This window comes from Oncorhynchus nerka, linkage group LG7 (assembly GCF_034236695.1).
Source record: "Oncorhynchus nerka isolate Pitt River linkage group LG7, Oner_Uvic_2.0, whole genome shotgun sequence".
NCBI lineage: Eukaryota > Metazoa > Chordata > Actinopteri > Salmoniformes > Salmonidae > Oncorhynchus > Oncorhynchus nerka.
In genome coordinates this window covers 54,918,597-54,945,451 of record NC_088402.1, presented here as the reverse complement: position 1 = coordinate 54,945,451, position 26,855 = coordinate 54,918,597, and the positions used below count along the sequence as shown (strand labels likewise).

Here is a 26,855-nt window from a genome sequence, read left to right as displayed (position 1 = left end):
AGAACAGTTACAAGTTTACAGGCCTCTAATGTGTTGCTTTAGTAGTATAATGTAAATGCCTATCAACCACGATTTCTAAACCAATAACAGAGACGAGATTGAAAGATAATCCCGTTTCTGTATTGTATTATCTATCAAGGTCAACAAAGGCTTTTTCTGTAGAGTTTAAAATGTTAAACATGCACTTGCGTGCCATTGTGACAAAGCATATTCACACTGCCGTCTAATAACACTGCTTTACAGAATAAGCACACATAAACACCCCAACTACTAGCATCTGACTGTTTTCTAAACTGGTAGGACGAATGAGAAAAATGATAGTTTAGTGTCACATCCACTACAAATCCATGCATTGCCAGATACTGTAATGCCATGTATTTCTGAAGTGGAAGTAGTGTGTCCTTTAATTCACGTTCATACTGATTCAGGAATCCATCATTTTAAGATTTAATGTAATGCAATTACTGCTACTAACTATATGCTGCAAATCTGTGGCTATGACTGTCCAATGTGACTTTTAGTTGACAGGCACTATGACGCTCTCAAAACGCCACCAACTGTGCACCGTTCCAGGCACATTTGGCATAACCTCTTTGCTGTCACAAAACAGACTCTAATTCCTGACTCACAAAAGAAATTAACACAAATTGCTCCTTCAGATGTGAATTCAAAAGATCATTGAACCCATCAATTATTCGGTCATTGAACCACTTGTTGTCACTGCTTAATATGTTATAATCCTCTTTAGCAAGTGGAGATGGAAGACGTTTGGCGGTCTCTGGAATTTGACGTTTAGACCCAGATAAGTCATTTATCAGAACACAGATAGATGACTTTTGTCTTTTCGAAGAGAATGTTGCACTTTTTCACTATGTTACTTTTCGTATGATACCAGATAGAACACAGCTTGCTTCAGGAATGATTGGACATTCTCTAAGGTATATATTGATACTTGAGTTTGCCATGTAATGTGTACTATTCCCCAAATGGGTTATTATCTGAAAATGCTATAATACTAGATAAGAGGTGTATGTTATATATGCAGGATATTTTATTTGTCAGGCCAAGCAATTGATCTGATGCTCTCCTTCTCCGTGGCCGACGTGAGTAAGATATTTAAGTGTGTTAACCCTCGCAGGGCTGCCGGCTCAGACGGCCTCCCTAGCCCTGTCCTTAGAGAATGTGCAGACCAACTGGCTGGTGTGTTTACGGACATATTCAATCTCTCCCTATCCCAGTCGGCTGTCCCCACATGCTTCAAGCTGGCCAGCATTGTTCCTGTACCCAAGAAAGCTAAGGTAACTGAACTAAATGACTATTCACATCTGTCATCATGAAGTGCTTTGAGAGACTAGTCAAGGAACATATCACCTCTACCTTACCTGTCACCCTAGACTCACTACAATTTGCTTACCGCCCCAATAGATCCACAGACGATGCAATCGCAATCACTCTGCCCATCCCATCTGGACAAGGGGAATACCTATGTAAGAATGCTGTTCATTGACTATAGCTCAGCATTAGCACCATAGTACCCTCCAAACTCATCATTAAGCTTGAGGCCCTGGGTCTGAGCCCCGCCCTGTGCAACTGGGTCCTGGACTTCCTGACGGGCCACCCCCAGGTGGTGAAGGTAGGAAACAACACCTCCACTTCGCTGATCCTCAACACTGGGGCCCCACAAGGGTGCGTGCTCAGCCCCCTCCTGTACTCACTGCCCACCCATGACTGCGTGGCCTCGCATGCCTCCAACTCAAAGCATCAAGTTTGCAGACGACACAACAGTAGTAGGCTTGATTACCAACAATGACGAGACAGCCTACAGGGAGGAGGTGAGGGCTCTTAAGAGTGTGGAGCCAGGAAAATAACCTCTCACTCAACGTCAACAAAACAAAGGAGATGATTGTGGACTTCAGGAAACAGCAAAGGGAGCACCCTTCTATTCACATCGACTAGACCGCAGTGGCGAAGGTTGAAAACGTCAAGTTCCTCTGCATACACATCACTGACTAATTGAAATGGTCCACCCACACAACAGCACCTCTTCAACCTCAGGAGGCTGAAGACATTTGTCATGACACCTAAAACTTTTACAGATGCACAATTGAGAGCATCCTGTCGGGCTGTATCACCGCTTGATACGGCAACTGCACCGCCCGCAACCGCAGGGCTCTCCAGAGGGTGGTGCAGTCTGCACAACGCATCACAGGGAGCAAACTACCTGCCCTCCAGGACACCTACAGCACCCGATGTCACAAGAAGGCCAAACAGATTATCAAGGACAACAACCGCCCGAGCCATTGCCTGTTCACCCTGCTACCATCCAGAATGTGAGGTCAGTACAGGTGCATCAAAGCTGGGACCGAGAGACTGAAAAACAGCTTCTATCACAAGGCAATCAGACTGTTAAATAGCCATCACTAGCACAGAGAGGCCGCTGCCTATATACATACAGTTGAAGTCAGAAGTTTACATAAACTAGTTTTAATGACTCCAACCTAAGTGTTTCAACCACTCCACACATTTCTTTTTAACAAACTATAGTTTTGGCAAGTCGGTTAGGACATCTACTTTGTGCATGACACAAGTATTTTTTCCAACAATTGTTTACAGACAGATTATTTCACTTATAACTCACTGTATCACAATTCCAGTGGGTCAGAAGTTTACATACACTAAGTTGACTGTGCCTTTAAACAGCTTGGAAAATTCCAGGAAATTATCTCATGGCTTTAGAAGCTTCTGATTGCCTAATTGACTAAATTGGAGGTGTACCTGTGGATGTATTTCAAGGCCTACCTTCAAACTCAGTGCCTCTTTGCTTGACATCATGGGAAAATCAAAAGAAATCAGCCAAGAACTCAGAAAAAAAATTGTTGACCTCCACGAGTCTGGTTCATCCTTGGGAGCAATTTCCAGACACCTGAAGGTACCACGTTCATCTGTACAAACAATAGTACATAAATATAAACACCATGGGACCACGCAGCCGTCATACCGCTCATGAAGTAGACTTGTTCTGTCTCCTAGAGATTAACGTACTTTGGTTCGAAAAGTGTGAATCAAGAACGACAGCAAAGGGACCTTGTGAAGATGCTGGAGGAAACAGGTACAAAAGTATCTATATCCACAGTAAAACGAGTCCTATATGAATGGCCGCTCAGCAAGAAAGAAGCCACTGCTCCAAACTGTCATAAAAATGCCAGACTATGGTTTGCAACTGCACATAGGGAAAAGATCATACTTTTTGTAGAAATGTCCTCTGGTCTGATGAAATTAAATTAGAACTTTTTGGCCATAATGACCATCCTTTTGTTTGGAGGAAAAAGCGGAGGCTTGCAAGCCGAAGAACACTATCCTAACCGAGAGACACGGGGGTGGCAGCATCATGTTGTGGGGGTGCTTTGCTGCAGGAGGGACTGGTGCACTTCACAAAATAGATGACATCATGAGGGAGGAAAATTATGTGGATATATTGAAGCAACATCTCAAGATATCAGTCAGGAAGTTAAAGCTTGGTGGCAAATGGGTCTTCCAAATGGACAATACTTCCAAAGTTGTGGCAAAACGGCTTAAGGACAACAAAGTCAAGGTATTGGAGTGGCCATCACAAAGCCCTGACCTCAACCCTATAGAAAATGTGTGGGCAGAACTGAAAAAGCATGTGTGAGCAAGGAGGCCTACAAACCTGACTCAGTTACACCAGCTCTGTCAGGAGGAATGGGCCAAAATTCACCCAACTTATTATGGGAAGCTTGTGGAAGGCTACCCGAAACGTTTGACCCAAGTTAAACAATTTAAAGGCAATGCTACCAAATACTAATTGAGTGTATGTAAACTTCTGACCCACTGGGAATGTGATGAAATATATAAATGCTGAAATAAATTATTACTCAGATTAAATGTCAGGAATTATTCAAATGTATTTGGCTAAGGTGTATGTAAACTTCCGACTTCAACTGTAGACTTGAAATCACTGGCCACTTTAATAAATGGAACACTAGTCACTTTAATAATGTTTACATATCTTGCATTACTCACCTCATATGTATATACTGTATTCTATACTATTCTACTGTATCTTAGTCTATGCCGCTCTGACATTGCTCATCCATATATACTGTATATATATGTTTAGTTCCATTCCTTAATTAGATTTGTGTGTATTGGGTATATGTTGTGAAGGTGTTAGATATTACTTGTTAGATAGTGCTGCACCGTCGGAGCTAGAAGCACAAGCATTTCGCTACACCCGCAATAACATCTGCTAAACACATGTATGTGACCAATCAAAATGGATTTGATTTGTGAAGGCTGGCCTTAGACTGATTTAAATGTGTAAAGGTGCAGCTATTACCATCACAATTAGGTTCATCTAGGTCGTTAACAGGTATGCCAGTACATCACTGTTTACATTGTGTCTTTGTTCACATTTAATTTCATACCGGAAGCAACAAGGCAAGCAAAACAAATAACTGATATTCAACACAACAACAGTACATTCATTTATTGTTTTGGAATTAGTATAATATAACACAGTGCCCCTCCAAAACTAACCATATTTGGTTATACCCTAGTATTTCCCACCCCCCTTTAGCTGAGACAGGTAAAGAGTTCTCTACAGCCCAATATTGTCAACATACCTCTATCAGTGTCAACATTGTATTTGTTTCATTATTGGTTTTTCTCTTAAATTACTAATGGAATTTTCTTGTTGGCACAATGAAAGTAGCCATTGGTAAAAAAATATATAATTTGAATTAGTTATCAATATTGCAATGTTTAGAAATGCGGGCTTTTATTTTGAAGGTTTAGTGATTACCATACATAAGTGACGTCCTCGTTTGTGCTGCTGGCAGAATAGTCACTTCTTGGTTCCTTTCTTGCATCCTTTTTGGTGTGAAAATGTTTCTGAATGCACTTAGCTAGCTTTTATATCAACAACCAAAAAAAACTGTTGGATGCTGATCGAAACCGAATCTCAAACGGAGATTGATTAATTAAAGGCAGAAATACTTTACTCATGCAACGTGCACGCGCAGGCGTGGCTCACGCTCGTTTCCGCCACCCCTCCCCCCTAGCGCGTACACGCGAAGTAATTCATTGTATCGGATTGAAACGAGGGTTATCGACGAAGCACCATTGCCCTGGGAAAACGACTACTAGCCATCTAAACAACAGGTAAAAACTACTTTTGAATCACTTATCGCAATAAAAGTTTCATATGACAACATTGGTGGAGTGTAATTATCGGATAAATTGTTAGAAAGTTGTCCCTTACCGTCGTCTGTCTCGCTTTTCCAATCGAGCGGAGGAGTCCTCGATAGCTTCCGCACTGACAGCCAACTGGCTAGTTAGCCAACACTGTTGACAACTAAGCTCCATTGTTTTATCACAAAGTTTTTATCCCCATATGAATTGAATCGCGCCCATGTAGTTAACGCATCCACAGAAGTTAACTTGGTTCAGCTAGCAGTAACGAGTCAGTATTTCAAACAAACCGGCGTGTCAGTTTGTTGCTAGTTAATGTAACAATTACGTTCGCTAACTAACTTGACCAGTGGTAAACTAGCCAAACTCGAACGTTATCGATCATCAACACGACCATATTCTGATCAGTTAGCTATATTAACTGTCTTCTGCCAAGTAGTTAACTACTGTGGCTGTTTTTTTGTATTTTTCTTCTACGTGCCACCCTGTAAGCGGGTTCTAACATTGGCTAGCTACGGTAGCTACTCTTCTTAGCTAGTTATCTGACTATGTTAGCTATCAACCCCCATTTGTTTAGATCTGATTGGGTGGCTCAGCTTGGCCCATACATTGCAAGTATTAGCGTTGGTCTCTAACGACATCTTTTTGTATTTCATTTTTTTACCATTTTCACTTCAGTGACCAGAGACTGTTTAGCGGGTGGAGAACTAGCGAAGTGAGTTTGGAATGTGACGATCTGTTGATGTCTTGACGCCATCTTACTGAACATTTTAATGACCCACCCTATAGGCAAATGTACTTAGCTATAGTAGCTAATGTTAGCTACTTAAAATTATTGTCCATCCTAAATAGTCGGAGTTGATGTCTGGTCAGCCAATAAACTCAAATCTGCATTACGGTTTCTGATTCTGTCTTGCATGTGAGGAACTTCATTGCACTGCTCATGCGGTTAATGGGGACATCACTGATCGCTACGATACTGCGTGACATAAATATTTACCCCTCGATCACACCAACGGTGTTATTGCGCAAAATGGTAGCTATGCAGCAGTATCTGGATACGGGTGAAAGAAAAGTTTAACATTCTGCTACCATTTCTGTCAAGCCGTCATTTGACTACCAACCCTGTGGACACCATGCCGTGGTAGAAGCTAACGCCTCGACAGTGTAATTGCGTTTTGGTACACCAGAAGTACATTCATTTCCAATGCCACACTATTTGCCTTGCAGCATTGAGTTGCATGGGCAGTTGCACTACGTTCTGTGTGGTGTATACATGTCGGCCACACGTCCCATGTATCTTAGACTGAGTGACATGTTTTCCACCTTGAGTGCACCATTCATTCAGGGTCCTGACTTGTGATCCTAACGTTCAACAATTAGTTTCACCCGAGCATCAATCCAATAACTAAATAGATGGCATCATTCTCTCTCCCTCCTCGCACACATATTTACATGAGGAAACTCACTCAACGGTTATTAGTGGGGATTACCAGTTTACGGTGTAGGGTATACACCACACCTGCAGTTTGTTCTGAATCAACAGCCTGGTTGGTTAACATTGGTTGTTGATCTCTGCCCAGGCAGGGAATTGTAGGACACTGACAGACAACCAGCGGGTTAAATATAAGTGTAAACTATCCCTTAACCTCTGCTGGTGCTGAACCCTGTGTTTTTCCTCTGGGGGGGTCATTCAAGAATACAAGTTTGGCTGTAAGCTTTGCTTTCCCCACAATAGTGGTGAAGAGTCCAGTCAATCGATCGCACTGATCCTATGAGGCCACAGACGTTGTGAAAACCTGTTCAATATGAGGCTGTTATCTATCTTGTGTTTCTTCATGCGTCTTCTCTCTTCTCAGGCATGGCGGCGATTCGTAAGAAGCTGGTGATCGTGGGAGATGGTGCCTGTGGGAAGACCTGTCTGTTGATAGTCTTCAGCAAAGACCAGTTCCCCGAGGTCTACGTACCCACTGTCTTTGAGAACTATGTGGCTGACATCGAGGTGGACAGCAAGCAGGTAATGCATACAGACGCTACCACACGCTGTCTATTTCTCAGTTGAATGTGTAAACCAGGTTAGGTGGAATACATAGGCCTAATTGCTAGCAGGTTTTCAGGGGTGGCTTCAGTGTTGGCGTGTTTCAACAGTGGCATTGCTGGTCTTGGCTGTCGTGGTATCGGCTGGTTAGGATTGAGCTGAATTTAGGAGGAGGCAGATGGGTATAATGGCATGGCACATGTTTATTCTGTTGACCAAGTAATAAAAACATATTAGGTGCAGCATATGCTCCTGAATAATGTAATGCATATGTAATCTACAGCTGTAATGTAAGATCTTATGGCACTTTATTAGATAGAGGTCAGAGGGGGTTATAAACCCAGGTGTCCTGTCCTCAATATGCTTTGACCAGAAATCTAGCCTAGTTTTTATTGGCTAAATTAATTCCACTTCATGTGTCATACTCGTAGAAGTGTCTTGCTCTAATTTGCTTTCCCCACTTACCCTTGGTAGTGAATTCTATTTTTTTCCCTTTAGTGTGTCAGTGATGAATGCCTTCATGAAATGTCCAGTTATCCATTTTCAAAGTGTTGTTTTTCTGACATTGTCCTCTTGTTCATTAGTCATTGAAGTTGACCTACCTCTAAAACCAATATCCAGTTTTTCCAAACAATGTCCTGTATGTCCACGAAAGTCTGCAGTAGGCAGATCTCATTAACTTGAATTTACATTTGACTCTCTTTATATAGATGGCACATCTATGGTTTATTTCTGTTGGCCGGTTTTTGCTGATAAACCAAGTCACTAGAACAGCTGCCATCCATCCACATGAACACTAGAACAGCTGCCATCCATCCACATGAACACTAGAACAGCTGCCATCCATCCACATGAACACTAGCAGCTGCCATCCATCCACATGAACACTAGCAGCTGCCATCCATCCACATGAACACTAACAGCTGCCATCCATCCACATGAACACTAGCAGCTGCCATCCATTCACATGAACACTAGCAGCTGCCATCCATTCACATGAACACTAACAGCTGCCATCCATCCACATGAACACTAGCAGCTGCCATCCATCCACATGAACACTAGCAGCTGCCATCCATCCACATGAACACTAGCAGCTGCCATCCATCCACATGAACATTAGCAGCTGCCATCCATTCACATGAACACTAACAGCTGCCATCCATCCACATGAACACTAGCAGCTGCCATCCATCCACATGAGCACTAGCAGCTGCCATCCATCCACATGAACACTAGCAGCTGCCATCCATCCGCATGAACACCATGTCCAGTAGGAACTAAATAGGAAATAGTTTTGAAATGGGCAGTCTTCTAAGATGAATAATAGATATATTGGATTGTGGGTAGTACGGCCCCGGTTTCAAAACAAGGTCCCGGTTTGATACATATTGTAGTTCCATATGTATATTGTATAGCAAGTCCATAAAGTATCACAATCCTCAACGGTATAGAGATGTTTGTTGTTGTTACACATCTAGCCCTATGTGGATTACCAGTGGTGGTTGTCTACTCTGTACTAGGTGGAGCTGGCTCTGTGGGATACAGCTGGCCAAGAGGACTACGACAGGCTTCGCCCCCTCTCCTACCCCGACACTGACGTCATCCTCATGTGCTTCTCCATTGACAGCCCAGACAGTTTGGGTGAGGTCACACACACACACACTCAGACTTGCCCTCTGTCTTACCATCATCAGCACACAGTTTCCTTTTATGTCCATTGCCATTGCTGGAATAGAGGTGGTTTGTTCAGCCCATTCTGGCTAGTGAAGTTCTCACTCACACACAAGCATAAGACAGCAATAGCTCTTCTCTCCAACCTTCTGTACTGTACACTACCTACAGCTGGCCTAGCGCACTGGGGCATTGGCGCGTGTGCCTGTCTGACCCCCCAACCTTTTTGCTCTTTTACAGAGAACATTCCAGAGAAATGGACCCCCGAGGTCAAACACTTCTGTCCCAACGTTCCCATCATCCTCGTAGGCAACAAGAAGGACCTGCGCAATGATGAACACACACGTCGCGAGCTGGCCAAGATGAAACAGGCACGTAGAAAGAACACCAATGTTTCCCATCTCTACACCAACTCTTCAGACGATAAACGAACTGGGTTGAGAAATAAAGTTCCACATTGGCCACAAAGCTTTTGGGGAACTTTCCCTAGGTCTAGACCAGGGATGGGCAACTTTGATGGGGGTGGGGGCCACAAAATCTGAACTCATCTTGAAGGACCGCAGTTGCTCGGGGGGTCTGCGTACCCACATCCATCCCTCCCACATTGTGAGCAAAACATATTAGTGCCCCCCCCTCTCTTGACAGCGGGAGACATTGTTGAAGTTTTAGAGTTAATTTCATGCAATTCTACACATTTTGTCATTGGGTGTAGAGAACAACGTTGCCGTTTTAAAGCAGGTTTGCTGTTACTCGAAACTTTGCCATAGGGTGAAGACGACGTAGCAATTTTATAACAAATATAATTTATTCTGCTTGTTTTGCCATAAGGTGAAGGTGGAAAAGTGTGGGGTTTTTTTAGCCAATTTCCTACAATTCTACACATTTTGCCACATTGTAGAAAGAATTGTTTGTAGTTTTTAATATGATATCTGAGTGAGACTAAAGAAATCCATGTGGGCACCCGTCAATGTTCCCTCAAATTCTTCTTCTGAGCGCAAACTTAAACGTTGTAAAAAATGAAGTGCAACTTCCAGCAAAAAAAACAATATAAGAAAATACAACCCATAACATTTAAACATGGAAATAGCTGTTCAGTCATTCAGTCTACAGTAGCAGCCAATGTGTGGTGTTCAATGTAGGTCGACATTCCATGAGACTTTCGAAAAGACTATGCAGGGCTTGACATTAACCTGTTTATCCACTTGTCCTTCAGACAAGGTGACTGAAAATGTTTGATGCAAGAAACCACTTTCAAAATAAAATGCATTGTTATTCCCATATCATTATTACAGAGAATCAGACAATTGATACAAGGGCCTTAAATTGATACGAATGCCTTAAAAAGGGCCCACTGGCCGCCAGTTTATTTTATATACTTTTTTATTTGACCTTTTTATGGAACTAGGCAAGTCAGTTAGAACCGATTCTTATTTACAATGACAGCCTTTTCCATCCCTGGCATATGCCATTCAACTGTATCACTCTTTCCCCATTATATGGTCAGTGTATTGGTTGTCCTGACAGTGTCTCTTAACTCTCTGTAGGAGCCAGTGAAGCCAGAGGAGGGCCGCGACATGGCCAACAGGATTGGAGCGTTCGGCTACATGGAGTGCTCAGCCAAGTCGAAGGATGGGGTGCGGGAGGTGTTTGAGATGGCCACCAGGGCGGCGCTACAGGCCCGGAGGGGCAAGAAGAGCAATAAATGTCTCCTGCTGTAGAGTGCATGACAGGACCATGTACCAGGGGCTCTGGCAAGTGTGTGGTTGGAGAAGCACCCGTTTACATCCCACCAAATCCCTGACCCCCCTCCTCCACCCCCCTCACACTCGCCGGCCACTGGAGCTTGTCTCCTTGCTTTGGGAGATGATCCCTGAACGTAGGTTTTTTTTCTAGTTTTTATTTTATTTTTACTCATTTTTAAAAAGTCATGGAAAACATTTATCAGTATTTAAATTGGAGGTGAGGGGAGAACCCGGGACTGCTTTTTGTTTTAAAATGCTTTACCTTGAAATCTTTCACCTTCCAAATGCTGTTGTTGGGCCTGTCGGGAGAAGGGCTGGCCTCGGGACTGCCAGTTAAGTGCTCTGCCTGCCTGGACTCTGTGTTGGCTGCTTTCAGTTTGTTTGGAACACAAACAGGGCTGATAACTGCTTTAAATTGTAGTCTCTGTTATGTACAAATCATTCTTAGTTTTTGGATGTGAAACCGTAAAGTAAGTGTTGAAACAAATAAACAGGAAAACATGATGTATGCAAATCTGTAAATATAAGGCATGGGTATATTCATATGTACACACGTACATAACTGGAAACTGTATTTTTAAACTAGCCTTAGTTACATTGTGTAATAAATTACATTCTTTAACACATTTCCTTCTTTTTTGTGGTGTGGGAATTGAATGACTGCACTAGTGAGGATGTTTTTCTGAGATGTTAAAGGTTCAGAACCACCTGACAACAATCTTAATTTATTTGACCAAGCCCTATTTAGATCAGTGGTTGTTACAAAACGCTTAACAGATAAGAGCAAGCAATGCAGAAGCACAGTGGTCAGGAAAAACTCCCTAGCCTAGAAAGAAGAAACCTGGAGTGCCCAGGCTCAGTGGTGACCAGTCCAAATCTGAGTTGGCTAGTTTTTTTGACATACTCTTGGGGTCAATAAGGATTCCAAATTTAAAAATATATATTTTTTATATACAATTACATTCTTGTCGAAAATTAATCAATTATGCTGTTTGTAAGAAGGTCAAGCTTCTAGCCCCTTACATTGTGACAATTGGTTAATAAATTACAACTTCATAGCTGGCACAAAATATTTCGTGCCAGGTTTGAGACGAGTGATTCTGTTTGCGGAGCTTCAATATTGGTCTGCTGTCAAGACTGCAACTGAAAAAACAACGGATAACCATTTGAGGCAGCAAAATCTGACACGGCTGCTAAAAAGGAAGGAAACCCGTCACCGAGCCCCCACCCTCAGCCGGTTACACCCAAACACCCATCTAGAGAAAGGCTGATGTATTGCACAGCTTCGCTCTTTCTTGTGCAAGGCTTGAGAGGAGCCGTGGCCATAAGGCTAGAGCTGAAAAAGCCTCCGTTGCCGCATAGTCATTCTCGGTCTGTTCTCTCATCTCAGCTTCCACCGACCGAGGCCAGCTTGGTAGTAGCGCACTGTAGAGTCAAACTGCGACTTTATATACCCGGCTATTTTTAGCCTCAACGAATGAAACTATTTTTAACCAATATGAGCTCATCTTTCTCTGGGCCGCCCAATGAAGGGGAGGGGTAGTTTTGGAGGCGGGTTAAACGACGAGTAAAGGCCTATCTGCTGTGAGTGGCTGCTCGACCTGCCCAGTGTTTAATATATTTCCGAAACGACACGGATTGCCTTGCAGTGATTCATCGGCGCCAAAATGTTTTGGACTCGCCCAGATGAAAAACACCATACCCATGGTCAGGTTTTTTGTTCTGAACTATTTTTTTGACACTTTGTTGCTTCTGGAAAGCCAAGACGATGGTCCGTACCCACAGTGTATCGAAGTCACCTCCAGTCTGTCAACCCACAAATGACTCAGGGAAAAAAAAAGGATCCGGATGTCCTAGGCTTGTTTTTACCTAGTAGGTTGCTCTTTCTGGCCTTGACATATGCTACACCCTATAACAACAGTAAAACTAGATTAGAAATTGCAACACTTGATCAGATAACCCATCACATCAGTGTGCATTCTAGACAGTATATCTCACACACACAATTGACTCGAGCGTTGTTCTGTTGACCTAGTGCTATCATCCCTCTGCAAATTCCATTTCACATTCCTAGAATGTAGTAGACCTAGCCCTATAACGCATACTGCCTACAAGTCTGATAACACGTTTCACCCATAACCCATTCCAAAGGGCTGTAAAGAAAAAAGATAACGACGTGGCCTTGATGTGCGACATTCTTGTTCGACACTGAATTGTCCTTTGTCCACCAGCGCAGGTAACAAGATAGGTAACAAGCATAACTACTGTAAATCGCTCTGGATAACAGCGTCCGCGAAACGACTAAAATGTCAAATGCTTCAAAATTAACTTCAGCACAAGACAAAATTACATTTTGCCATCAGTAGGTACATTTGAATGGTTTATGATCGATTAGCATGTTATGTCTTATTATTGTTGTAAATGATTTTGAACTCCACAGGTGAGGGACATGGATAAAAGACAGTGATCCCTTATTGTCACCAATCTCGTGCAACCACGAAGCCAAGATAATGCAAATCCTGTGCCCACTGCCCAGTCCCAAGACAATTAGTTCACAGTCACCCGTTTCTTTATCTACGAGTGCATGAATAAGGGGTGGTTTTGGGACATGACGGTCTGCAACGCTTTTCTTGTTTTCCACTTGCATTCTTACAGCGACGCCCTTCGGTAAATTAATGTAGTTGCACTTTGGCTCAAATGGGGTTGGCCACTGGGTAGTCTTAAGCCACATGGTGGCGCCAAGGCCCTATGATTATGAAAAAGGACATACGTAGTCGACAACCAAAAGCCTGGCATTTAAAATGCATAATTCCTTCTGCCCTACCATGAGGTCAATTTGGCGATTGATTGTATGCTATTCTACCGTAAAATGTGACGTGGAGAGACAATATTAATAGGTCTGGTTAATTGGCTTCTCAAAGAGACAAAGAAACAATACACTTAGCTATATTGACTTTCATTAGCCACAAATGAGCAATACTTCTTAGAAACCATAGTTAGAAGTACTACTACTACTAAGTAGTACGAAGAAGATAGTAGAGGAGAAACAAACGAGGAAATAAACGAAAGGTCATGTGGTGGGGGAGGTGGTCTGGAGTTGAATTCCATAAGAGTCTCCAAGCACAAGGACAACAGGTCAGAAAAGGGCAAATGAGTTAGCCCAATTAAGGCAAAATATCAATTGTTGGGTCATACATGTACATAAAACTTTGACCTTCATCTCAAAAAACACCTCCCCTCATTTTACTCGTCCCCAATGTCCTTTCATTTTCTGGCCATTTTCTTTTTTTTTTAATATATATATATATATATATTTTTTAAATTTTACCCCCTTTTCTCCCCAATTTCGAGGTATCCAATTGTTTTAGTAGCTACTATCTTGTCTCATCGCTACAACTCCCGTACGGGCTCGGGAGAGACGAAGGTTGAAAGTCATGCGTTCTCCGATACACAACCCAACCGAGCCGCACTGCTTCTTAACACAGCGCGCATCCAACCCGGAAGTCAGCCACACCAATGTGTCGGAGGAAACACAGTGCACCTGCAACCTTGGTTAGCGCGCACTGCGCCCGGCCCACCACATCCCTACCGGCCAAGCCCTCCCTAACCCGGACGACGCTAGGCCAATTGTGCGTCGCCCCACGGACCTCCCGGTCACGGCCGGTTACGACAGAGCCTGGGCGTGAACCTAGAGTCTCTGATGGCACAGCTGGCGCTGCAGTACAGCGCCCTTAACCACTGCGCCACCCGGGAGGCCCACCCTGGCCATTTTCAATGTAAAGATGTTGTCTCTAGAATTGGAACCTTCCTTCTCCCTCTTTTCAAGCTTCCTGGCCTCTTTCTTTTAAGCTCTCTACTTCTCCCACCCTGTCCAGCGGTCCTCCAGCATCTGCCTCTTCTGTTCCCTCTCCTCCCACCCTGTCCAGCGGTCCTCCAGCGTCTGCCTCTTCTGTTCCCTCTCCTCCCACCCTGTCCAGCGGTCCTCCAGCGTCTGCTTCTTCTGTTCAGCCTTCAGCAGCTTTGCCCGGTTAATTTGCTCCTGCTCTGTGTGGGTGATGTCATGCCCTAGTACCCCATTCTGCTCCTCGTTGTAATAGGTTTGCTCAAACCTCTTCTGGTTGGGGTCTTTAACCGTTTAGTTCACCCAGCGAATCACCTTCCTTCATTGCCCTTCCTCTTATTGGGCTATTCACTTCCTTCTTTCCTCTCTGAGGTCCTTCCCCTCCTCCTCATTGGCACGTGCCTCCATCTTCTTAGTCTCACCACTGAGGCTGGAGCTCTCGCTGCCACTGGACTCTCTCTTCCTCCTCTATCACTAGGAGGACTTTGAGTTCCTCTTCAGCTGGTCAATGTAGTTCCTGCATTGAGTTTCGTAGGGTTTGGCCTCGGCCTGGAATTCAGTGTCCCCAGCCTCCTGGAGGAGCCGCTGCTTAGCCTCTCGGAGCTCTTCAAGGGGAATGATCCGTCCCCTGTAAACCACATCTACATCTACACTTTCTCTCTCATCAAACTCAATGTCCAGTACTTAACATTGGGCCTCAGCAGCAGCCATCGTGGCCTCTGGAGCTTGGCTGGGCTCGGGATTTTGGTTGGACTCTAGAGCTGGGTCATTCTGGGTCTGGAGCCAAGAGTCAGATCTGAGGTCGGCCTGAGACCTTCCCTTGCAGACAATGAATCTGGACATGGGAACAGCCACAGCCGGCTCCCACTTCTTGTTCTCATTCTGCACCTTATCCTGCGCATTCTCCACATACATCCCTTCCCAGGTTTTCTCCCTCCTCTGTCGCCTTTCCTCTCCAACCGTTCTATCCTCTGCCATCTTCTGCCAGATAAGACAATGACTTTATTATACATCATCATCAAGCATACACACGGACAAATCCAAACATATACAGACAATACATACAAACCTGTTTTTGTCCAGGTTGGTAAGACTCTCCATCGCTCTGAGTCCGTTGAACTCCCTCAATCTATCCTGCTGTTTCACGGCCAAGTGGGTCTCTCCCTTACAACGGTCTCCCTCAGTCTCTCATCCCACTGGTTTTCCACCTCATGATGCCTCTGCTCTTCCTTACCTCTCTCTCCTCCTCCTCCTCCTCCGCCTCTTTCTCCAAAGCCTCAGCTCTTCTGCCCGTCGTTCCTTTTTGAGCCAGCTTTTTCTTTCTCTCCCTTTCCTTCTCCAGCTCTCTCTCTCTCTCCTCTCTTTGTCCTTTGAATGCGAACACTGAGTAATTACACAAGGACACTCTTGGACTCTACAGTTGAGCTGTTAACTCAGCTACTATTCTCAAGCTATAATAACAGCATCACAATTCAAAGAAATAAGCCTGCCGTATCGCATCTGACGGCTTCCCTTCTCTGCCTGTTTCTCCATGTCCTCCTGGCCTGTCTCACCATCCTCTACCGGCAACTCTCTCTGATTCAGGGCTTCTCATGACCCCACTCTGTTTCTGTAAATATGTTTTACACGCTTTATTAACTATCACAATGCTAAAACTACCATCTACTACTACTGTACTACAGCTGCTGCTAATGATAACCCTATCATAATATCTGCCTCACCTGCTACCGTTCTCATTCTCTCAAACGGCTGCTGTTTCTTCCGAGAGGCTTTGTTCATCGTAGCCATTCTGAGCTGATAGTCGTACATTTACATTTACATTTAAGTCATTTAGCAGACGCTCTTATCCAGAGCGACTTACAAATTGGTGCGTTCACCTTAAGACATCCAGTGGAACAGCCACTTTACAATAGTGCATCTAAATCTTTTAAGGGGGGGTGAGAAGGATTACTTTATCCTATCCTAGGTATTCCTGAAAGAGGTGGGGTTTCAGGTGTCTCCGGAAGGTGGTGATTGACTCCGCTGTCCTGGCGTCGTGAGGGAGTTTGTTCCACCATTGGGGGGCCAGAGCAGCGAACAGTTTTGACTGGGCTGCGCAGGAACTGTACTTCCTCAGTGGTAGGGAGGCGAGCAGGCCAGAGGTGGATGAACGCAGTGCCCTTGTTTGGGTGTAGGGCCTGATCAGAGCCTGGAGGTACTGAGGTGCCGTTCCCCTCACAGCTCCGTAGGCAAGCACCATGGTCTTGTAGCGGATACGAGCTTCAACTGGAAGCCAGTGGAGAGAGCGGAGGAGCGGGGTGACGTGAGAGAACTTGGGAAGGTTGAACACCAGACGGGCTGCGGCGTTCTGGATGAGTTGTAGGGGTTTAATGGCACAGGCAGGGAGCCCAGCCAACAACGAGTTGCAGTAATCCAGACGGGAGATGACAAGTGCCTGGATTAGGACCTGCGCTGCTTCCTGTGTGAGGCAGGGTCGTACTCTGCGGATGTTGTAGAGCATGAACCTACAAGAACGGGCCACCGCCTTGATGTTAGTTGAGAACGACAGGGTGTTGTCCAGGATCACGCCAAGCTTCTTAGCGCTCTGGGAGGAGGACACAATGGAGTTGTCAACCGTGATGGCGAGATCATGGAATGGGCAGTCCTTCCCCGGGAGGAAGAGCAGCTCCGTCTTGCCGAGGTTCAGCTTGAGGTGGTGATCCGTCATCCACACTGATATGTCTGCCAGACATGCAGAGATGCGATTCGCCACCTGGTCATCAGAAGGGGGAAAGGAGAAGATTAATTGTGTGTCGTCTGCATAGCAATGATAGGAGAGACCATGTGAGGTTATGACAGAGCCAAGTGACTTGGTGTATAGCGAGAATAGGAGAGGGCCTAGAACAGAGCCCTGGGGGACGCCAGTGGTGAGAGCGCGTGGTGAGGAGACAGATTCTCGCCACGCCCCCTGGTAGGAGCGACCTGTCAGGTAGGACGCAATCCAAGCGTGGGCCGCGCCGGAGATGCCCAACTCGGAGAGGGTGGAGAGGAGGATCTGATGGTTCACAGTATCGAAGGCAGCCGATAGGTCTAGAAGGATGAGAGCAGAGGAGAGAGAGTTAGCTTTAGCAGTGCGGAGGGCCTCCGTGATACAGAGAAGAGCAGTCTCAGTTGAATGACTAGTCTTGAAACCTGACTGATTTGGATCAAGAAGGTCATTCTGAGAGAGATAGCGGGAGAGCTGGCCAAGGACGGCACGTTCAAGAGTTTTGGAGAGAAAAGAAAGAAGGGATACTGGTCTGTAGCCTTTCATGTTCTGGTCTTCCCGGCAGAAGAGTTTTGAATTCCTCCATCTCTGCATCCTTCTTGCTCTCTGTCTCCCCTGAAGCGTTTCTCTTTCTCCAAACTCGATCTTCCCCCTTAGAACTATCTCCATCTTCCTTGCCATTTTTCTCTGGGTCTCTTTTTCTTTCGCCATCTCCCCTCTCTCTCTCTCTCTCTCTCTCTCTCTCTCTCTCTCTCTCTCTCTCATCCTCTAACTCCTCTCTTCTCTCCACCTCTCTCTGGATCCTTCTCTTGCACCTTTCAGTTAGGCTTCTCCTGGCCTCCTGCACTCTCCACTTCTCCTTCTCGTTCCTCCTCCATTTGACAGAGTTCGTCTCTCAAGCGCTCTACCTCGCTCGCGCTCTACTCACACCTCTCCAATTCTTTGTGCAGCAAGTTGTTACACTTGCACCTCAGCTTTGCAGTGATGGTCTTTGTTCTTACTGGTCCGTTCTTAAATACATTTTGACCCACGGGTCAAGATCGTTCACTTTATCCGCCATTCTTAATTCTGTAAAACATAGAAATCCACTTTCTGTTGATAGAAAATAGTGTTTTAAATCTCAGAGGAAATGTCAATCCGTTAATAGGCGAACGGAAGAGTGTCCTTCCCTTCTTGATAGCCACCATTCATCGAGATAGTCATGTGTAGGCTATCATACCTGAGTCCTTCGCGGAAGAGTTTTGAAATCTGCCACACCCTCTTTGATTCAGCTTTTGTTTTGTCAGAGGAGAAATGCATGCACATGTTTAAAAACAATGTGCTTCTTGCTACGTAAAAGAATACTATGAAATGTCTTGCACAACTAACTCTATTTGTTTTCATCACTTTACACATTTATTTTGGGATCCACCCCAGTAAACCTAATTTGCCTGATGATGTGCAAGTGGAGGACAGTATCATTTCATACAAGGGCATTTTCTTCCACGTTCCCTCTCCCTGTTGCCTCTCCTAGATTGCCTTTGACCTTTTTCAAAAGGAGGCAAGAGAGGATGGAGGAGAGAGGACACAGGAGTTTAGCAAATTCAATTGAGAAATGGCCATTGACTTGAATGGGGGTGACCTTTCTATTCATTCTATTTCCATGGTTACCACCTCTAATCCTAAAACTTGACCCTCATGGCCACACCCACACTGATCGCTTCTACCAATTTCCATTATTTACTAGGACCATGGGCCTATTCATAAAAACACCCATTTGAACCTCTTCTTTTTTTACCCGTGGCGTACCCAGTGTCTTTTTCATTTTACAATTGCATTTATACTTTGGAGTCAGAAAGTTGCAATTACGAACCTTCTACAGTCTATGGTCACACAGATCATTTTGATAAATATAACTATGTCTACTCACCAAAATCCGCCACTCAACTGTCTGTCAATTCAATTCAATTCAATTCAAGGGCTTTATTGGCATGGGAAACATGTGTTAACATTGCCAAAGCAAGTGAGGTAGACAACATACAAAGTGAATATATAAGGTGAAAAACAACAAAAATGAACAGTAAACATTACACATACAGAAGTTTCAAAACAGTAAAGACATTACAAATGTCATATTACATTTACATTTAAGTCATTTAGCAGACGCTCTTATCCAGAGCGACTTACAAATTGGTGCGTTCACCTTAAGACATCCAGTGGAACAGCCACTTTACAATAGTGCATCTAAATCTTTTAAGGGGGGTGAGAAGGATTACTTTATCCTATCCTAGGTATTCCTGAAAGAGGTGGGGTTTCAGGTGTCTCCGGAAGGTGGTGATTGACTCCGCTGTCCTGGCGTCGTGAGGGAGTTTGTTCCACCATTGGGGGGCCAGAGCATATATATATATATATATATATACAATGTACAAATAGTTAAAGGACACAAGATAAAATAAATAAGCATAAATATGGGTTGTATTTACAATGGTGTTTGTTCTTCACTGGTTGCCCTTTTCTCGTGGCAACAGGTCACAAATCTTGCTGCTGTGATGGCACACTGTGGAATTTCACCCAGTAGATATGGGAGTTTTTCAAAATTGGATTTGTTTTCGAATTCTTTGTGGATCTGTGTGATCTGGGGGAAATATGTCTCTCTAATATGGTCATACATTGGGCAGGAGGTTAGGAAGTGCAGCTCAGTTTCCACCTCATTTTGTGGGCAGTGAGCACATAGCCTGTCTTCTCTTGAGAGCCATGTCTGCCTACGGCGGCCTTTCTCAATAGCAAGGCTATGCTCACTGAGTCTGTACATAGTCAAAGCTTTCCTTAATTTTGGGTCAGTCACAGTGGTCAGGTATTCTGCCGCTGTGTACTCTCTGTTTAGGGCCAAATAGCATTCTAGTTTGCTCTGTTTTTTTGTTAATTCTTTCCAATGTGTTAAGTAATTATCTTTTTTGTTTTCTCATGATTTGGTTGGGTCTAATTGTGCTGTTGTCCTGGGGCTCTGTAGGGTGTGTTTGTGTTTGTGAACAGAGCCCCAGGACCAGCTTGCTTAGGGACTCTTCTCCAGGTTCATCTCTCTGTAGGTGATGGCTTTGTTATGGAAGGTTTGTGAATCGCTTCCTTTTAGGTGGTTGTAGAATTTAATGGCTCTTTTCTGGATTTTGATAATTAGTGGGTATCGGCCTAATTCTGCTCTGCATGCATTATTTGGTGTTTTACGTTGTACACGGAGGATATTTTTGCAGAATTCTGCGTGCAGAGTCTCAATTTGGTGTTTGTCCCATTTTGTGAAGTCTTGGTTGGTGAGCGGACCCCAGACCTCACAACCATAAAGGGCAATGGGCTCTATGACTGATTCAAGTATTTTTAGCCAAATCCTAATTGGTATGTTGAAATGTATGTTTCTTTTGATGGCATAGAATGCCCTTCTTGCCTTGTCTCTGTCTGTTCCCCACTATCAAAGCTCTTGCATTCTAATTCTTGAGGTTCTTTCCCCATGACAACTATGGCATTGTTTTTTGTGACATCATCAGCAAACCATGAAAATAGAATCATAAAACACGGGACGAGATGTTAAAAACTGTCCATTGTGCCAATAGATGGAATGCACTCACATGAGATTTGCCGTGATGTTGACAGAGTGGCATGGGAGGTTTATTTCTTAGACTGGGGTAAGATGTCAATTTTGGGACACATCCTCAGTAGTGTGCCTTCGAATCAGTGGGTGTTTCGGCCTTTAATCACTAAACACCCTCATCAAAGGTGGCCAGCTAAAGGGTAATCAAGCCTTAGCTTGTGTCCCATGCCCAATTAAGATGTCCCACGGGACTATGCAAGGCAGGGGCGTCCTCTTCCCTGAGCCAGCCATACAGCTGACCGCATACCTCATATGCCCTCCTCAAGTTGGAGGGATCTGAATTGGGTTCTCAGGTGGGGGTGGGGGGTCATGAAGTTATAGCCCAGCAAGGGTCCTTCCGTTTGATCCAGATCCACTGGCTGCCTCTTTCAGCTGCTTGAGAAACTGCTCTGACGGTCTGCCGCAGAGCCTGTCCATGGATTCCAAGTTCTTTCAGCAACCTGATGATGGAAGAAGCCACGAATCCTCTGCATCCCACTTCAACTGGCCAGACCTTTGCATTCCAGCCACGCTGAGTTGCGTCTGCTGCCAACTCTGTGTAACGAAGTTTCTTACGCTCGTAGGCCTCTTCAACCGAGTTTTCCCACGGGACTGTGAGCTCTATGATGTACACAGCCTTTCGTGAAGGGGACCAGAGTACCATGTCTGGCCTAAGGTTGGTAGAAGCAATCTCTGGTGGAAAAATGAGTTGCTGGCCAATATCGACAAGCATCTTCCAGTCCCGGGCCATGGCTAGGTGTCCAGTTTCTGGCTTTGTAGGAGGATACTTGGGCCTTTTCTGTCCCTCCCGGATGAATGTTGTTGTTTTGACGGGATTGCTTGTTTTTGGAGGTAATGAATTGGTTGCACTCCTCTTGGTCTCAAGTGCTGCAGCCAGGCTCTTGAGGACCTGATTGTGCCTCCAGGTGTAGCGGCCTTGTGAGAGGCTGGTCTTGCAACCTGTCATTATATGCCTGAGAGTCGCTGGAGCTGGGCAGAGGGGCAGGTCGAGTCCTCGCCATACCATTGATGTAGATTTTTTGGTGATGGAAGCACATCATAAACAGCTCTTATGATGAAACTGATGTTGCTTGCCTCCATTTGCCAAAGCTCACTCCAGTTGATCTTTCTCCTCTCCAGGCCTTCCCACCGCGTCCATTGCCCTTGTTTAGCAAGAGAGACAGCCTTTGCACTTCTTGCAGTCTCCTCTTGTCTGCGCACCTCCTCGACCACCAGCTTCCTGCGTTCAGATGTTGTTGCCTCATGGAACGTTGGTTTGCTTGCTGCCAGGCCAAAGCCTCCTCTTCCATGCTGGATATTCCCCACAATGTCTTGGTGTCTCAGGGCTGATGTTGCTTGCTGCACAGCCTTGGATGATGTCCATTTCCGTCCAGTTTGTAGGAGAGGTGCAGCCTTGCTAATGGTCTGGTCTTTGGAGTCCTTCAATGTCATCTGAAGTCTTACTTTAGAGCACTTGTACTCCTCCGTTAGACTTGTAAGAGGTAGTTCAAGGACCCCTTTGCCATACAGGCCGATGTTACTCAGGCATCGTGGGACACCCAGCCATTTCTTCACGTATGAGGTAATGGTTCGCTCCATCTTCTCCACTGTTGTTATTGGGACCTCATAGACGGTGAGTGGCCACATTACCCGGGGAGAAGTCCAAACTGTAGGCACCAAAGCTTGAGCCTCCCAGGCAGTAGGGTCTTGTTGATGTTCTCAAGACCGTCGGCGATGTCCTGCCTTACTTGCTGCACTTGATCTTTATCCCGGAGGCTTTCGTTGTACCATCTACCCAGGCTCTTGATGGGTTGCTCAGACACCGTTGGTATCGGGTCATCTCCAATGCAGAACCTCACATCTTTAAGCTGTCCCTTGACTATGGAGATGCTTCGAGATTTGCTTGGCTTGATTTTCATCCGGGCCCACTTGATGTTATCCTGCAGTTTTGCAAGTAGCCGCCTGGTGCATGCTGCAGTGGTGGTCAGTATAGTCATGTCATCCATGTATGCTCGGATAGGTGGGAGACGGAGCCCTTCCTTAGTTCTCTCACCGCCGACCACCCATCTCGATGCCCTGATGATGACTTCCATGGCCATAGTGAATGCCAGAGGAGAAATTGTACAGCCTGCCATTATGCCTACTTCCAAGCGCTGCCATGTTGTTGTGAAGTCAGGTGTTGTGAAACACAATTGCAGGTCTTGGAAATAGGCCTTTACCAGTGTAGTGATGGGTTCTGGTACGTGGAAAATGTTGAAGGATTCCCAGAGGAGTTCATGGGGAACTGAGCCAAAGGCATTGGCCAGGTCGAGGAAGATGACATAGAGGTCTCTCTTGTCCTTCTTAGCGGTTTGGATCTGGTGCCAAATCATACTAGTATGTTCCAGGCAACCAGAGAAACCAGGAATGCCTGCTTTCTGTACAGATGTATCAATGTACTTGTTCCTTTCCAGATAAGTGGACAGCCTCTGTGCTATTATACTGAAAAAGATCTTCCCTTCGACGTTGAGAAGGGAGATTGGTCGGAATTGACTGATGTCTGTCGCATCCTTCTCTTTCGGGATTAGCACACCACCAGCCCTTCGCCATGCCTTTGGTATTATTTCCTTCTGCCACACTATCCTCATGAGCCTCCAAAGAAAGCGTAGGACATCCGGGGCGTTCTTGTAGAGCTTGTATGGTACTCCATTAGGACCAGGAGCAGAGGCCGCTCTTGCTCTTCGGACAACGTTCTCTACTTCCCTCCATTTTGGAGGGTCAGTGTCCAGATTGAATTCTGGTGGTTGAATAGGTGGGATGTCATGTGGGATGACTATCTGCTCATGCCTTTTCATGTCCTGGTGGACCTTTTCCAGATGTTCTTCCAGTTCAGGCTTTGGAGTTTTTAGGATTCCACACTTTTCCTTTGCGAAGAGATCTTTGACAAACTTAAAGGGGTTTTTATAGAACCGTGTTCTTGAGTGTACCTTCTTCCTACGAAGTTTTTAAGTTTTCCGCTCTTCGCAAGGTTGCCAGCCGACATTTAATGTCTGCTTGGAGTAGCATGAGACCTTCTCTCTCTGCATCAGAGGCCTTCTTCCACTGCTTCCTCAGCTGCCTTCTCTCTCTGACAAGTATCTCGATCTCCTGCTGTCTCCTAGATTTGGCTGGCAGGGGTGGTGTCTTGCCACTTCTCCTTTCGTTTACTCCAAAGCGCTCTTCTCCGTAGTGGTAGATAATGTCTCCCATCCTTTCAAGCTTTTTCTCTGCTGTTCCTACCTGTTGTTCCAAGATTTTTGTCAGGTCGTTGTTGATTGTTTCCCACTCTCTCTTTTCAACAGCTTTGGGCCACTTCACACTTGGTCTGTGCCCTTTGATCTTTTCCTCTTTAGAGGTCTCTGTGGTTGGGTGAGTTCATCCACCGGCATTTCTGTGCTTGTGTTATCCTCCTCAGTTACAGGGGTGCTGATGCTCTGCGAACTTTGGTTTGCGTCCCGTCGCTGTGCTTCATTCGACTGATTTGACTGGCTGCTTCGTAAGAAGTACTGGTCAATGCGAGGTCCCTGTCTCTGCTCTCCCAAGCACCTTTTCCTCCCTTGATGGATCCTTAACCCCCTTGCCGATGTTACTCTCTCCCAACCACAGCTGCACACCTGAAGTGTGTGTCCTGCTGCTGTTATGGTTGTCTCATGTGCTGTGTTCCTACTCGTAGTCGTTTCCGTTCCTGGGTCCGTAACCGTGTGATCAGTCGTTGAGCCATCTTGCGCCCCAGCTCTCGCAGGCTCTAGGGGTATGTTCCTTTGTTGACTTTCAGTAGCACTTAGCGGGTAGTATTAGTATAGTATTAGTATAGTATAGTATTTAGATTGCTCTATCCATTCCACATCATGCCCTACTGTTACATCATTGAAAATCATGACCGAATAGTATTTAAGCAGGGCAAAAAATTCATTAATAAAGGAATTCATATGAACAATACTACTAATATCTTAAATAGATATGCTAGCAGGTCAACCACCCTTGCTAGATGATGACGCCAACTCAACCCCAAAAAATCATGCCATTTCAGTTTTCTTGATTTAACTTTGAAACATTTTCTTTGTAATAAATCAAAACAGTTAAAGGGAAAATGGAGGCTGTGTTCATTCTCAAGGCTGTACCCATAGTAGTCATGAGAGGGCAGCACAGTTACAGACGCATAAATATCATACTCCCAAAACATGTAAACCTCTCACCGTTACAATAACAAGGGGGTATGATATTTGTGCGTCTGTAACTTTTTCACTCATCATTATTCACGATTCATCCAGAACTATCCGTAATCATGGTAGCATCCACATTAATGAGGTAGAAACATTATATTCTTATTTGTGTCCAAAATAACACAATACATTTTTTACAAAATAATCTGAAACACAACCTTAAACAGCAAATGCATCCAACAAGTTTAAAGAGTCACAAACTTGATGCAGTCATTGTGTGCTAGGAATATGGGACCAAATACTACACTTTGGACTACTTTAATACTTTTGGTCCTCTAAAATGGGGGGACTATGTACAAAAGGTGTTGTAGTTTCTAAACGGTTCACCCAGTATGAACATACCCTCAAATGAATGCTGACAGTCTGCACTTTAACCTCATAGTCATGTATTATTTCAAATCCAACGTGCTGGAGTACGGAGCCAAAACAACAACAAAATGTGTCACTGTCCCAATACTTTTGTAGCTCACTGTACCGCTATGCAGCTGTAGGAACATAATTTGGATCATTCTTTGCTTCTGAGAATTTCCCTTTACAGCAGGAAAGGCAAACTTGTAGTGTATTTTTTTTTAAAACATTTAAACCTGAAGTTTATAATTTCCACTTAGAAAATGCTAACTTGATTTGCCCTAACAAAAAAAATGCATCAACCCCTACAAAAATGTCCATTAATTATACACGTTGGACTACTTTAATACACATATAAGTGAGTATTTGTCCTTGTGTCTTCAAGACACCAACAGTTATTTTGATTAGCTATTGGCTGTGGTAGACCTACAGTGCATTCGGAAAGTATTCAGGCCCCTTCACTTTTCCCACATAATTTTTTACGGTACAGCCTTATTCTAGAATGGATTAAATAAAACTAATAAAAACCTCATCAATCTACACACAATACCCCATAATGACAAAGTGAAAACAGGTTTTTAGAAAGTTTAGCATATTTATTACAAATAAAAAACAGAATTACCCCATTTACATAAGTATTCGGATCTTTTGCTGTGAGACTCGAAATTGTATCCTGTTTCCATTGAATTGAATTGAATTGACTTCATTTTGGGTAACAGACATATACAACAACGACCCAGAGGACATCACTTGAAAGTATTAATTAAAACGCTTGTTTCCAAAGTGGTCCTCGATGGTAAAAACAATGACACATATAATGATTTAAAAGGCCAGTCAAAATGACAAACAACCATAAATACATTCATTTATATTGACATCCTAAAAAGTTGCACTATTCGCTGCACTTCTCCCTAACCTTAAAAATCAACCATATTCATTTCGCATTAAAACAATCTATTCATTTCACATCATAATAAAAAACCAACACCTGACCAAGCAGTACAAGGGGCAGTGGAGTGGTTTCTCTTACTCAGACAACCTTGTCCAAATGAAAACCTTTGCCTGCTTTTTAAAGCTATTTTTACTTTTTCTTTGCTTGATCTCCAAGGGAAGGCTATTCCACAGACAAATACCCGTATGGGAAAAACATGTTCCTCGCAGTACTGTTTACTCTTGAGATTTTACAAGACATAACACCAGGTCTGGTATTGTGACTGTGTTGGTTATAGACCATGTCAATGTGGTTTTTCATGTAACCTGGGGCATGATTATTTAAGATGTTAAACGTATTATTAAGTTTAAGTTGGTCCACTCTGGACTCCAAAGGCAGCAAGCCCATCTCCTGGAACTCCTGTACCCCTATGATATTCAGCATATACCTGATAACATTATTTTGCAGGACCGGCATTCTCTTTT

At 44.4% G+C, this 26,855-nt stretch overlaps 2 protein-coding genes across 2 annotated transcripts in view; both read left to right on the top strand.

The window, feature by feature from the left end:
* The first annotated feature begins 5,072 nt into the window (after positions 1 to 5,072).
* Positions 5,073 to 11,287, top strand: rhoab (ras homolog gene family, member Ab). Its single transcript, XM_029664117.2, has 5 exons — positions 5,073 to 5,181; positions 7,071 to 7,228; positions 8,773 to 8,893; positions 9,164 to 9,294; positions 10,468 to 11,287. The coding sequence occupies exons 2-5, from the start codon at positions 7,073 to 7,075 to the stop codon at positions 10,639 to 10,641; spliced, it is 582 nt and encodes a 193-aa protein (XP_029519977.1). The 5' UTR covers positions 5,073 to 5,181; positions 7,071 to 7,072; the 3' UTR covers positions 10,642 to 11,287.
* Positions 11,288 to 12,248: 961 nt separating this feature from the next.
* Positions 12,249 to 26,855, top strand: part of LOC115131980 (semaphorin-3ab-like) — a 51,853-nt gene continuing 37,246 nt past the window's right edge. The window contains exon 1 of the mRNA XM_029664116.2: positions 12,249 to 12,537. Coding sequence (XP_029519976.2) covers positions 12,486 to 12,537 — 52 coding nt within the window. The 5' untranslated portion in view covers positions 12,249 to 12,485. The remainder of the gene's footprint in view (positions 12,538 to 26,855) is intronic.